Source organism: Parus major, chromosome 3, assembly GCF_001522545.3.
Source record: "Parus major isolate Abel chromosome 3, Parus_major1.1, whole genome shotgun sequence".
In the NCBI taxonomy this organism is placed as follows: Eukaryota; Metazoa; Chordata; class Aves; order Passeriformes; family Paridae; genus Parus; species Parus major.
Window position 1 is genome coordinate 79,554,166 of NC_031770.1, and position 13,377 is coordinate 79,567,542.

Below are 13,377 nucleotides of genomic sequence, written 5' to 3' on the forward strand. Positions count from 1 at the left end.
ACTATTTACCTGCTTAGCTGTGTATGATCTTTGTTGAAAGATGGTTCTGTCTGAAGCTCCAGTTCTGCTTTGCACTGTGTATATAATGTTCGAAACACTTCAATCAATACATCCTCTAGGATGGCAGGGCCTAGGGAGAAATACCAGCAGTCACACTCTTGCATTATAGCACTGCCCAACAGTCCATAGCTGAAAGCTACTGAAATCATTAGCTAGCTTTGGTCACTGAAACCACAAAATTTCTTCTGGTTCAATCTCATAAACTACCTGAATGTCACAAAGTTTGATTTGCTTGCACTCCAGAAACACTGAGACAACTGTAGTGCCTAGTAGTACACAAAGCACAGGCAGGGCTCTTTAGCCCCATGTTTAATAGCAGCTGGGTACAAACACACCAAGTTGAAAAGCTGTGCAGTCACATTAGTACAGATCATGTTCAAGCCAACACACCCTTTTGATTAGCTCAGCAATGTGCAAAGGGACTTCATGGATTCTTGATCAGAGGTGGTTTTCAGTCAATCGCTTTGAAAAACTCGTCCCTAAGCTATCTCATGCTGTTAGCATATGGAAAACACACTCAAATATTTAAATGCAAATACAAGATAAAATATTTTGAGCATCATTCTTTTAACTTGAAGCAGGTTTTTTTTTAGCTCAGGATATAGTCTGCAGGGTACTTTTTGAAAGTATTTTTGAAAGTGTGCAATAGGAGCCCAGAAAACCAACTACAGCCTGGGCTGCATTGAAAAAGTGTGGCCAGCAGGCCAAGGGAGGTGATTCTGACCTTCTCTTCTGCTCATGTGAAACTCCACCTGAAGTAATGCATCCATCTTTTTGATGCCCAGCCCAGGGACATGGACCTGCTGGAGCAAGTCCAGAGGAGGGCCACAAAGTGGGCAGGAACATCTCTGCTATGAAGATAGGCTGAGATAATTGGTCTTGCTTAGCCTGGAGAAGAGAAGGCTTCAGAAAGACCCCATTACAGCCTTTCAGTACTTAGATGGGGCTTATGAAAAGAGAGGGAGAGAGACTTTTTAAACAGGCAGATGGTAACAGGACAAGGGGGAACAGTTTTGGACTAAAAGAAGAGAGCTTTAGTTGAATTCTCAGGAAAAACACTTTAGCCAGAGGGTAATGAGGCACTGGAACAGGCTGCCTAGAGAAGCCATGGATGTCCCATCCCTGGTAATGTTCAAGGCCAGGTCGGATGGGGCTTTCTAAATCTGGTTTAGTGGGAGGTTTCCTTGCCTGTGGCAGGGGTGTTGGAATTGGATGATGTGTAAGGCCCCTTACACACCATCCTACAAAACATTCTATGATTCTATAAAATAGCTGCTCCTTTGGATTTGAGCTAAATCTCAATTCTGAAGAAAAAAAACCCAAATTATTTTGAAAATAATTTAAAAATTAATCCTGCTTGAGATATCATTTACTTTTTTATGTTTCCTAGCCTCACTGAGCTGCCTTCAGTAAGAGAAGGCTCATGCAGTTAAGCAAAAATCCTTTTAGTGTATTCCATCTCATTTTGCTGAAAGAATCCTCAAAGCTTTGCTACTTCATGAAATGTTAACATACACTTTGCCTCTGAACATCTAGACTGATCCCCAGAAATCACAAATTACAAGGAAGATGGCAAATTTCTAACAAACATTTTGTTCCTTACAGTTCTTCTGTCCTAACCAATTCTTTTCTTTAATTATTGTATTTTCATGGTTTTATTATCCCACCCTCAAATCTGATAATAGATTTAAAAAAATATTTTTATTTTTTCAGTCACCTTCAAAACTGTATTTCAAAGAAAAAGGCAAGGTATCCAAGTCTTAATTGTAAATACTTTTGTCCCGTAGTCCTCAGCACTTGTCTGCTAAAGAGGGCATTTAAACACTTTAAATAGGGGAAAGAAAAATTAAAAAAAAAAAACAAAACCCATGAAGAAATCCCAACAAATCACCTACAAAACAAAAAAAAAACTTGCTTCCTCTGCATAAGCTCTTCTGAAAAAAATTAACTGTTTTCTTGTTAATATCTATCATCTCTGCATGTATAATAGAAGAAAGAGCAGGTTATTCCCAAAAGCAATAGCTGAGATTTATAATAGTAAAAGTCATTATTTGATGAAAGGAATTAAAAAATCCAATCTGCATTTCTTCACAACACAGTGGTTCTCTCTATGACTCTGACTTACTATTTGCTGTGTAGAAAGTACAAGAAATAGCATTTACCAAAAGGTAAATCTGATGAATGCAATAAATTAAATACAAGACATAGATACAGCTTGGAAGATCTAAGAAATCTGGCTAATCTGCCAGTACTAAGCATATAACTTTTTCAGTTTGATAAAAAAGAGAGAAAATTTTTCAAAGAAAAATCACATGAAACAAATTAAAAAGAATAAATGAAAATTACCTAGTTCAGGCTTATCCAGCAAACTGATAAGAATTCGAAAAGGCTTTAAGTCTTGCATTAATGTGCTTTCTTCTCCCTGTCCATTAACTTGTAATATTCCAACCATTGCCTATAAAGAGCAAAAAACATATCAGGAAAACAAAAAGAAAGCTAGAAAGCAATAAAACCTGCACATAAAGGAAAAATTCTCAGTATTGGAGATCACAATTTCATCTCACTGCAGCTCAGTCTCCCATGATTAAGTTCTCACAACTTTGCCTTTGAGAACATTTCTGTGGAACAGAACTTGGTAACGTATATTTATTTAAAATCAAAATAAAGTATTGTAAGAAGATAACTCAATATTTCTTAAGAATAAAAGAGAAGACATGAGTATTAATGAACAAACTATTTGAGAAGATAAAGTAGGTAGATATTAAGGGCTTAATAAAACACCATCTATCCTATGATATATTCACTTATCAGGATGAAAGCTTTCTTGACTAAATAGCAATGTCAACTTTGAAACAAATGGGACGACTGAGTTTCTATACCAAAGTAAGTTAGGGAATGAGATGCAGAATTAAAAAAATCCCTATGCAATAGATGATCACAGATTTTGCTTAGTTTTCTGCCTGGCTGACTTGACTGTCTGAGCTAGTTTGTTTTACAGTTTCAAACAAAAGGACAAAGAAGGAAAGAAAAAAAAAAGAGAGAAGAAAGAATAGAGCCATGAAAATCAGTTTGGCCTTGGTATCTGCTATAAACCAAGTATTATCAGTAAGTATCTTAAAAAAAAAAATCTTCTGTACTTTCATATGCCTTTAGAAGGCCAGAATTTTCAGTACATTGTATCTGTGAATAAGACATGAGTTGACTGGATAAAACAAAATACAGAGACTGCTAAAGAAGAAGGCAGAAAGGAGCAATGCTTTTAAAGTTTTTAAGAGGCAGCAAAAGGTGTTAGAAGCCATATGTCATTTGTATTATGCAAAGGCAAGGCACTGATTCTAATGTACATACTCTTTTCAGACAAAGGCTTTATTGACACTGATAAAGTTTGAAAGATGGTCAGATTTAAAAAGGCCATAACCATTAACCACGCCTAAATGTTACTGAAAGCACACCACGCTTTTTAATATAAGGTACAGGTGAAATTACAGCTCATTCAGGCCTCTCCTTTACATTTGAATAATTTCTGAATCATCTTCTAAGGAAGGCAGAAGGATGATAAGAGAAGGGTGAGAGAGTGCCAAGGAGGTCATTGCTACTGGAATTCTGAGGTCTCTGCCTCATCAGCAGAAATGCAGATCTCACCACTTTCAGACAAAACTGAAGGTGCTAGATCTGTGCTGGGTGTCAGCTTTGAACTGGGATGAGCTGCATATTCTTGTGTCAGCTACTACTGTTAGAATTGCCACTTTCATTCCCACACAGCATCCCAGCTTTGACTCAGAAAATCCTGACCTTATCGATTTGCCTTAATGATAAAATATCTTCCCTACTTCAAGATCAGACTCACAGCAGTTTAAAAGACATCTGTATTTCAATTATTGTGAGAAAAGCAGCACAGTTCTTAAAATCAGTGATCTCAGCTCACATAGCAAGGCTTTAAGGGTAAACTAGTTTAACTGCCAATTTTCTCAACTATTCCTGGCTGCCAACGGAGAGCAGAAGATGCTCTCTTTTCCTAGCAAGAAGAAAGACCTTTTTAACACAGATTTGGAGTGCCACCTGATATTTTTTTTTTCTGATTGCCAAGACACAGAGGAGTTCCCATATCTACAAAAGAGAATTCTCCAATTCAGTTTCATGAAAGAACTGGCTCCAGTGTGCTGGGTTCATTATCAAATAACATCCACATATGCTTCATTCATTGTGGTAAAGGAGAGGAAGAAATCTAATATTTTTCCTGTTCCTTCTGCTACTTTAGAGAAACACATTATTTCATGTCTTCAATTTTCCACTGAGAAAGTTTTAGACGAATAGGACACAAATACCACAAAAAGACAAGATTACATTGTCACATTGCATTGGCAAGTCAAAAGATAAAGTTACAGCAACTTTGATCAGGATCTGTTTATAAAAATATGTGCCCCAATAAAACACTCTATAGCTACCTGGACTAACATCTCCTTAGAGAAGGTGTTGAAATAATAAGTGGCATGCTCCTCAGGATTGCTGTGCCTTGTACTTCTGGGTCCTACAAGGGCACCATTGTTATCAAAACCTTCAAGTAAACAAAAGACAAAGCAGATAAATATTTTTAGTTTAACAGAATATATTGCCAATGTCTTTAAACTAGAAATTAACACAGTAACACTGATAACTTACCAATATGAAGTCCAAGTCATGTTGGCAAGAAAAAGATGATTTTATAGAGTTTAATATGGGAAACTAAGTTCTACTTTCACACAAGCAGTTTGTATACAAACCAAAAAATTCAGTTTTATGCAATATTATCAACCAATTACTTCTTGTATAAAAGAAAAATGTTCACAAATGCTGCAAAACCCACAATCCTTAAAAAATGCAAGATGTCACATAAAAATATTTCAATATTAATGGGAACACAAAATTCAGTGTTTTAAATATATAGAGATGATCATCAAAACACACTGACGTGACTAAGGCACTTAGAATATCAGTCACACTAACAAAAATAAATCTAAAATTCAAAATTACATAAAGAACATGGACCTTTGTATTTTAAGTTTCTTTTCCCAGTAAGTTTTTAATTGCACAAATTAATAGGCTTAAGGAAGAGAAAAAAAAAAGTCAATTTGTTAACAATGGTTATAATAACCTGATTTACGGAGATATATGAAACTTCTATTCATAGAGAATGTTAATAGGTCACCTCTAACTGTAAAACAACAGGAAGGAATAACAAATACCAGAATTAAATAATGTCATACAGAACAACCAAATTCAGAGTCTTCCAACATAACTGATCTCCATCTGCAATGCCTTATATTAGGAATAGGAGATCATGATAATAGAAAAGCAGCACAACATCCAAAGAAAGAAAATGCTAAAATCCTATATTGTCAGAAAGTTTGTCCCAATATGTAACAGAGGAAGTAGCTGTTCACAACACAGGACCTGGAAGTCACTGTAAAAATATTCTCTGAAGCTGTATGACTTTCGGTGGACTCTATGTTCATGAAATAGCTGTAAAAGAAGGTTCCACAACCAAAAAAAAAAAGCAGCATGATATTTTAAACACACAAAATACCTTTTTCAATAATAGCAAAAGACATCAAACTTAGATGAAACATGAGTGCACTGTTTAATCTTGAAACTATTTCTTCCTCAAATGTGAAAATGCAGGTATGAAGCATAACATTGCACTTCATGGTCTTTCTTTAAAAGATTAATCCTTTGCAAGTCAGTGTCTTGAGGAATGATTAACCAAAAAAGCCAGGAATTTCATATATTTAATTTCTAAACCCCCACAGCTCCTACAGCAACACAGCCAACCCCCTCATGCAAAACCACTTGCTGATTTCTTCCATCCCTTCACAATTTTAGCTCTCTCTCAAGACCCTTTGCTGCTCACGTCCTTTCTCCCCAGTCGCCCACAGGCTACCTGCCTCTGACCTCTTAACTATCAACTGGGAAAGGTGCAAGAGCTGCTGGAAAGGGTTCTGGGTAGCCTGAGAAGCACATATATGCTTACTGGTGAGCTGAGAAATCAAACAAAATAGGTAACAGCAGACTGCAAAACACATCAAGTAGAGAAGCCACTTCATGTCTCTCCATTCAGTCTCCAATTCTGGGGACACACATAGGAACTTCTACGATTTTGACTTCTTTCAAAATGGGTTTAAAGAGTAACTGGTCAGATTCATGTGACCACAGGCTTCATTTCCTTAAAATAATAAGGCTGAATAAGAGCAATTTTTTTTTTTTTAATTTTCTAATTTCTGGTCTTCTAACTATTCCCTGAATAGTTGAGACTCTTCTGATAGCTATAATTCTGTGCTACCCTCTTCTTACTACATGTTGATTTAGTATAAAAATTTATATTTGTACGGTATTGATTTGATGTCCTTTGGTAGAACTGTATTCCCAATTGCCCAACTTCCACTCCAGAAGGGTGTTGAAAAGTGACTCGTGATCTGTTAATTCAATCACACAAGGATCTAATAAAGTTTAAAGTTTGCATACTCAAATTGTAACATCAATATGCTTCAGCATTCTTTTCTTTTCATATCTTCTATACTGTTGTGCTCTAACATTTACACTCTATAATGCCTATTCTCTGTTTTCTCCATTATATCTTTTTTAGAGAAAAAAGTTTCAGAGTGCCTATTTCCATGAGCCTACTACACCAGGCTCTGCCCCTGAATGTGGCACATAATTGCTGCTAGAGGAAAATGCACCAACAATTTATATGACAGGAATGAGTTCCAGGATGACATTCTTCATCTTCTAAGTCCATGGAGAGAGAAAATGCCTTTCTTTCTTACAGAAGAAATTGAGTATTTAATTTTTTCAGGATTCCTTCTACATAGTAGTGCAAACACTGGTAAGGAAAACTCAATTCTTCCTCCATTTTTAGCGACCCATGGAATGAAATACAAACCTACCTAGAAGCCATGCATAAAGCCTTCGGTTGAGTGACATATCCCTGCGCAGCACTACATGAAGGGCTGCTGACAAAATTCTGATCATGTCTGGACGTGTTGCCTGAAGAAGTTAGAAACATGTTAGAAATTAGTAAGGAGTTATGAAAAGTAATGCTCTTCCTATGCTAGCAGCTTAATGTTCATTGAAACATAGCTAGTTTCATGTTTTGACATTTCTGAATTCAGCACAGTACAAGAAAACACAATCTTGCTTTTAGGAAACCAAAAAATGATTATTGGAACTGATACTATATAATAACACACACCCTTTTAAGGATAGCAAAAGTAATAGATTTGACTAACAGCTCCTTTTTGTTACAAGACATTTCATTTTACTATGGAGCAAAAGCTTTGGAAGAAAATCCAACTAAAATCCAGTTTAAAAAAAAAAATTAAAATACCTTTTCAGTTTCTTATTACTTTAAATGCATGTGTAAGCCTTAATATTGAAAAAATGCTGTATTGATAATTTCAACATTTCAGTGCCTAAACAGAGGAACTCCAAATACACCTATAGTAACTGATAAATGTGAATGAAGCACTTCCACAAGCAAGAACACAGTTCTCTTTTTACATAAAAGTGAAGGTTTTCTCCAATTCCTAACATGATGAGAACCAATCTTATGAAAGTTTTCCTCCAGGAGTTAAATAATTCATGGATCATTTAAAAACAGGAAGTAGCTAACAATAAATGCAGTCCAAAAAAGAAAATCACCTAGAAGTTGTAGGGTCTACTATCTCCCACTACTGTTAGGCCTAACCATTCACCCAAAACCAAAAACCATTTTCAATTCTCTAGTGTTCTGAATCTGTTGTGCTAAGAGGATTAACTTCTGCTGATTTTGAGCACTGGGAATTGGAAACTTGCAAATGAACAAATGAATGAATTTGCTTCCTCATCAAATTGGAGCAATATAAAAGCTCCTGCATAGACTAAACATCATCATTTGAGCTTACATACACAGAAATTAACTTCAAAGTTAACACATCAAGTTAAAAAGCAGAAAATCAGAAATCATGACATGAGAGTAGCCAAACCTATCAGTGAAACTCTTACACGTGACTCTTGTTGGACCTTGGAGAAAATCATTAACAAAAACCAACCAAATAGTTCTACTGACTTAAGAAGTGAAGTACATTTAGGAATTTGTCAATCCATCTCTCATGTTAATAACCTACCTGGCTCATGTGGAAAGGAAAACAAAAAAGGATAAGGTCCAATGTGCTCCTCTGTACCAAAACACTGGTATCTTGCACTGAAGTGCTTACTGCTTCCACCTGAAGTAATGGCAGACCCCCCCAAATAGTTATTATTTTAATAAGGTAGATATAAGACAGCACTCAAAAATAAGAATAGTTATTTATAAATAATGATAAGCACAACAAAGTTATTTTAAATTTGGAATAATGAAACAAGATAAACCAGGAAAATAAAAAGTTTCACCACTGAAGAAACATAGAATCAACAGATTCCCTAAACTATAAAACAGCTTTTGCTTTTTTATATTACCAATTAAAATCTTAAGTTTAAAAGACAAAATTATTCTCTACTTCTCAAAAAAAAACCAAAACAAAAATTGCAACAAAACTCAATCACCTTTAGCTGAAGCATGTAATAAATGCAGTTTCACACAAAACCTAAGCAATTCTGAAATGTTAATTCAGCTTTGAAACACTATCCTGCACCAAAACATCAGTTTAACTGGAGCTATAATAAACACGCATTTTTATCTCTTCAAAGGCTTAGTTCAAAGATAGAGAATACATCTCAATCCCCTCAAAATGCATTATGTAATAAGTAAGTAACTTCAGCGTTGTTACTTATTGTAAATTTACTGTTCCATTAAAACATTACCATTAATTCAATGTCACTGCCAATTATGTAGAGTTGATCCTCCATGGAAAGCTTCCTGTTCAGATGGGAGAGGACGTAAGTGATGCCAGGCAAACGAACCGCAGGGCTGGTGAGGAGGCTCCCCCAGAGAGCACTGTAGAATGCTGACTGATCCACAGCTGAAGCAACTTTCTCCAGCAGTGTGTTTGTTCTACAGTAAAACCAAGTTATCTGAATGTATAATATTCACATATAACATGATATCATGTATAACAGCTCTTGACCCTGCCCCCAGTTTTAATAAGTATTAAAAGTGATTGTTACAGGAAGGTCAAAACTTCCTTTTGAGAGGCCAAAAGAGGCCTAGTTATACACTGAACCTTATAATGCAGCCTGAACAGAGCAATCCAGCCAGCAAGCCTGTGGGCCAATCTGGCTTGCAAATGCTTTTGGCCTGCCTACAGCTTCTCTGTATATATTCCTTATGTAGTCCTTATGTTCAAAGAGCCAAATAACTCCTCATCTGCTACTTAAAGCCAAGTGTTGCTACAGACAGAGGTTTCAGACAGACAGCAGGAAAGCATAGCTACTGAAGAAAAGAATCAAAGCAGATGGCTTTTGCCCTCTCATTCCATGCACTGAATCCTTATGGTAATAACAGGGCATAAAAATACCCCAATTCTTTGGGCACAAGCAATCCCTTCCCCTGTCCTCATTTCCTCCAACTCATGTGGCAGCGCCTCTACACCCTATGGCAGGCCCCAGGAGGCAAGCTGGATAGACCTTGTTCCCTGCTGTAGGGATGCCAACTACACTGTGTGTCTGCCTACACAGAAATAGAAAAAGACAGTGTTGAATTGCTCTTCACATATAAGTTGTGAAAACTCAAGTTTCTGAAGTTGGAAATATCAAGAATATGTAAGCATGTGAACAATTCCAAGAATTCTAAGTGTTGGAGTGTAATTTCATCCTTTAATATGTTAAGGTGCTACCTCAGCAGCCCAGATGTTGCAGTTATGAATGTCAACCCATAACAAGAGTCATAGAATTGTTTAAGTTGGAAAAGATCTTCAGGATCATTAAGTCCAACCCAGCACTGCAAAATCAACCATTAAACCATGTCCCAAACTGCCACATCTACACGACTTTTATATACCTCCAGGCATGGTGACTCCACTACTTGCCAAGGCAGCCTGTTCCAATACTTGACAACCTTTTAGGTGAAGTAATTTTCCCTAATATCCAACCTAAGCCTTTCCTGGAACAACCTGAAGCCATTTCCTCTTGTTCTATTGCTTGCTACCTGGGAGAAGAGACTGGCATATAACACTAAGTCTGCTTAATGCCAATTCCCTTTCCATAACTACTAGCAGGAACAACTAACAGTTAATTTGCCCTAATTAATGCTAAGAAGCTCCTACCATATCATTCTGTTGCAATTAATAAGACAGCATCAAATTAAAAAGCAACCACCTTGAAAACAATAAAATCTACATACAAGTAGAGAGTGAAAAGTTACAGCAACCCCCTCAGATCAAGCTTATCACCTGATTAACGTAAGTATCCTTACCTTTCATAATACTCTGATCCCTCCTCTAACCCAGGCAGAATCCCAGTTAACAGTCCTTGCAGTCCTGGTTTCAATGTTTTCCCCAAAGGGAGGTAATAAATCTCATACAGACTCAATAATGTTGGCTTCACAGACATAGCAGCATTGGCAAGGAGCGGAAATAGTCCAGAACTGTGAAAAATAAATTTTACCTTTTTTAAAGAAGCTTTTCATGTGACAATTTTATTTCTCTCTAAAGACTGCTACAGGCACATCCAGTGTAGTTATTATAAGCATCAGATTTTTATCTTAGAATTGTGCATAGGCATAGACCGCCACACAATATAACTGCCTTTGGATGGCCAGGTCGGTATCCCAAAGATAATACTGTGAGATTGATTCCTATTGTGATAACAAGCACTGAAGACCCAGAGATGACTGTCTTTCACCAATAAAACAAATTCGATAAACCAGAAGCATCTCTGCATGACAAAGTGTTGATTTTGCCCACATTGAACCACATCAGAATAAAAACTATATTTGTAAAAACACACTTTCTTTTCATTTAATACAAAATAAAACAAGACTGGATAAGAACAATTTAATATTTAAGACATTTATACTGTTAAGTGGCATCAAAATATATATTTACTTCAGAAATTCAGTCTGAAAACAGATTCTAAAATTAACAATAAACCCTATTTACAATGCTGTTCAAAACACAGCCTGTAAAGGACTGAAAACAGTGGAAGTATGTTCTGAATTTACTTGAATGTAAGTCTAAGTTCATCTCCTACTGAGAAGATTACTGAAATAATACTTTCTATTGCTATTAAATATCATTAATTATTACAAACTGTACCAATAATCAAATGCATATGAACACAACTAACTTTAATTTTCAAAATCTTTCAGGACTCAGGTTAGAAGACCCTGACATATGAAGAAGAAAATCAAAGAACAGTAAAAACGGTAATTTTAAGGAAAGGGTCTTAAAATGTACACCTACAAATCTACTATTAAAGAAATATCTATATAGATAGAATGCTGTCCATGATAGAGGAAAAACCCTACAAAACTTATTCCAAAATATAAAACTTCTGGTAAAAATTATTTTTGCCTTTATCTGTCTAGAAGAACTTGTCTTTCACCATTGTCAATTGGCTTCTTTTTCTATAGAAAATGTCTTTTTATTCAATAAGCAGCCCACTAACCCACAGCCACTCTTTGTAAGGCTATTACTCACACTTCAAGATTTGATGTTCAGACACTGGCATTCTGCTTTCATGACAAATACTGGAATCTTTGATAATGCCTTAATGTGAATGTCTGTCTTTGCCCTAGCAGCAGTAACAATAGCTTTTAGTTAAATTATACAAGGTAGCATTTTCCATTACCCTAGAACTTGCTGTTAATGAGATCTTGCAGCTACTGAATCACTGTACAAGCAAAAAACATGAGCTATGAGTTCACAGTGTCTTTTAAAACATGTGGAAACAGAACCGAAACACTCCCCCCCACCCCCAATGTAATTATACATAAATATCATGACAATGCAAGAAAGAAGAGCTGATGTTAAGGCATACAATTTCTTACCAAGCATTAGTAAGATTTCTTATTAGTAATTTCTTACCAAGCACACCTTTTCTACCTAAACAGAATTCTATTTTATCCCCTTATTTCTCAAAGCAATGAAATTTTAATCTCTAGGGATGGGTCAAGATTAAGAACCACATGTGACAGTGTGCACACACCCCTTGATTAATTATATAATAAGTAACTTAATTTCTTGCCCATCTCACCCAATCAAAAATGTACACTTCGTAATAGAGGTTTAGGAACCAGTATTAGCTGACTAAACTTAACTTTTCAAGGTTATCCTTCCTTTTCATTACCATCAGTTCCAGAGACTGAGAAAAAGTTTGTACTTGCCCCTTATGCTAACAAAACAAAATCATTCTGTTCTGTTAATTTGATGATAAAGTCTCTTGCAACAAACTATACTCAAATTCTTTTCCAACAATACTTAAAATTGGAAAATGTAATGCTAATATGAGGTGTTAACATTTCAATTACTATATATACTGTAAATACAGGAAGAAAACTTTATTTGAATGAAAAAATAATAAATTCTAGGTTTTTTTGCACTAAAATCAGTTCCTAACAAGAATTTAGGTGAACCATTTATCTTCCATTATACAATATTCAGAAGAAAACTACCAGACAAGTACCAATAACATGATGGAAAGAAATTGGTTCTTGATTGATTCTTGCTATATAACAAAGTAATACCATGAATATAAAATGCAGGAAAACAAAAGGATCTGGACTACACATTTGGAACAGAATTGCTGAAAATATTGTACCTGTACAGGAACAGATCTTTGGCCAAGCGTTTGGGTCCAATGATTTTAAAAATGATTTCATATGTTTCAAGTGCCTTCCGATGAACCCCACCCGGCAGAGCTGGATGCAGACATTGTGCCAAGCGCTTGCCTATCGTCAGCTTTTTGGGTACTACTTGGTACTTGGCATTGTTCTGTAGCACCTGGTAAATCAGCACATAAAGAAAAACAGCACAAAAGAAGTTAAACATCAAATGCACATTTTATAAAGGAGTTCCTGGACATGTTCAGTAAGTCACCACACAAACATTGGTTTCAAGTAAAAAAAAAAACCCAAGGCTATTAAAATGTACCATATGGAGCTTTTTCTTTGCCATCCCTTGCACTTGTGCACTCATGAAAGGGTGAAATGGAGAAGGTATTTAAAACTTCACTTGTAATGGGGCTTCTTGCCTACAGCTTGTCCATTTGTCATTTACTCATCCATTTAAGGACAAAAATTGGTATTGCCATTTGATAAAATCCATTATCACTAGCTCAAAGAGGACTATTAAACTGTCGGTCACGAGTCTGGGATAGCTTTAAGAGAATGCCATAGAGTGAGATCACATACAAAATGTTACCACTGTC

At 35.9% G+C, this 13,377-nt stretch overlaps 1 protein-coding gene across 9 annotated transcripts in view; it reads right to left on the reverse strand.

Moving 5' to 3' along the window:
• DOP1A (DOP1 leucine zipper like protein A) overlaps positions 1-13,377 on the reverse strand; it is a 61,281-nt gene that overhangs the window by 35,917 nt on the left and 11,987 nt on the right. For 7 of the 9 annotated variants that reach the window (XR_004496478.1, XM_033512909.1, XM_033512908.1 and 4 more), the window contains exons 3-10: positions 12,769-12,950; positions 10,424-10,594; positions 8,875-9,064; positions 8,199-8,297; positions 6,981-7,080; positions 4,506-4,615; positions 2,407-2,515; positions 10-130 (exon numbers count right to left, since the gene is read on the reverse strand). Coding sequence is in view for 8 of the 9 variants with exons in the window: in XM_033512909.1 (XP_033368800.1) it covers positions 10-130; positions 2,407-2,515; positions 4,506-4,615; positions 6,981-7,080; positions 8,199-8,297; positions 8,875-9,064; positions 10,424-10,594; positions 12,769-12,950 (1,082 nt within the window). In the remaining variant the exon portion in view is untranslated. The remainder of the gene's footprint in view (positions 1-9; positions 131-2,406; positions 2,516-4,505; positions 4,616-6,980; positions 7,081-8,198; positions 8,298-8,874; positions 9,065-10,423; positions 10,595-12,768; positions 12,951-13,377) is intronic. The other 2 variants (XM_015621341.3, XM_033512906.1) reach the window with 1 other exon arrangement.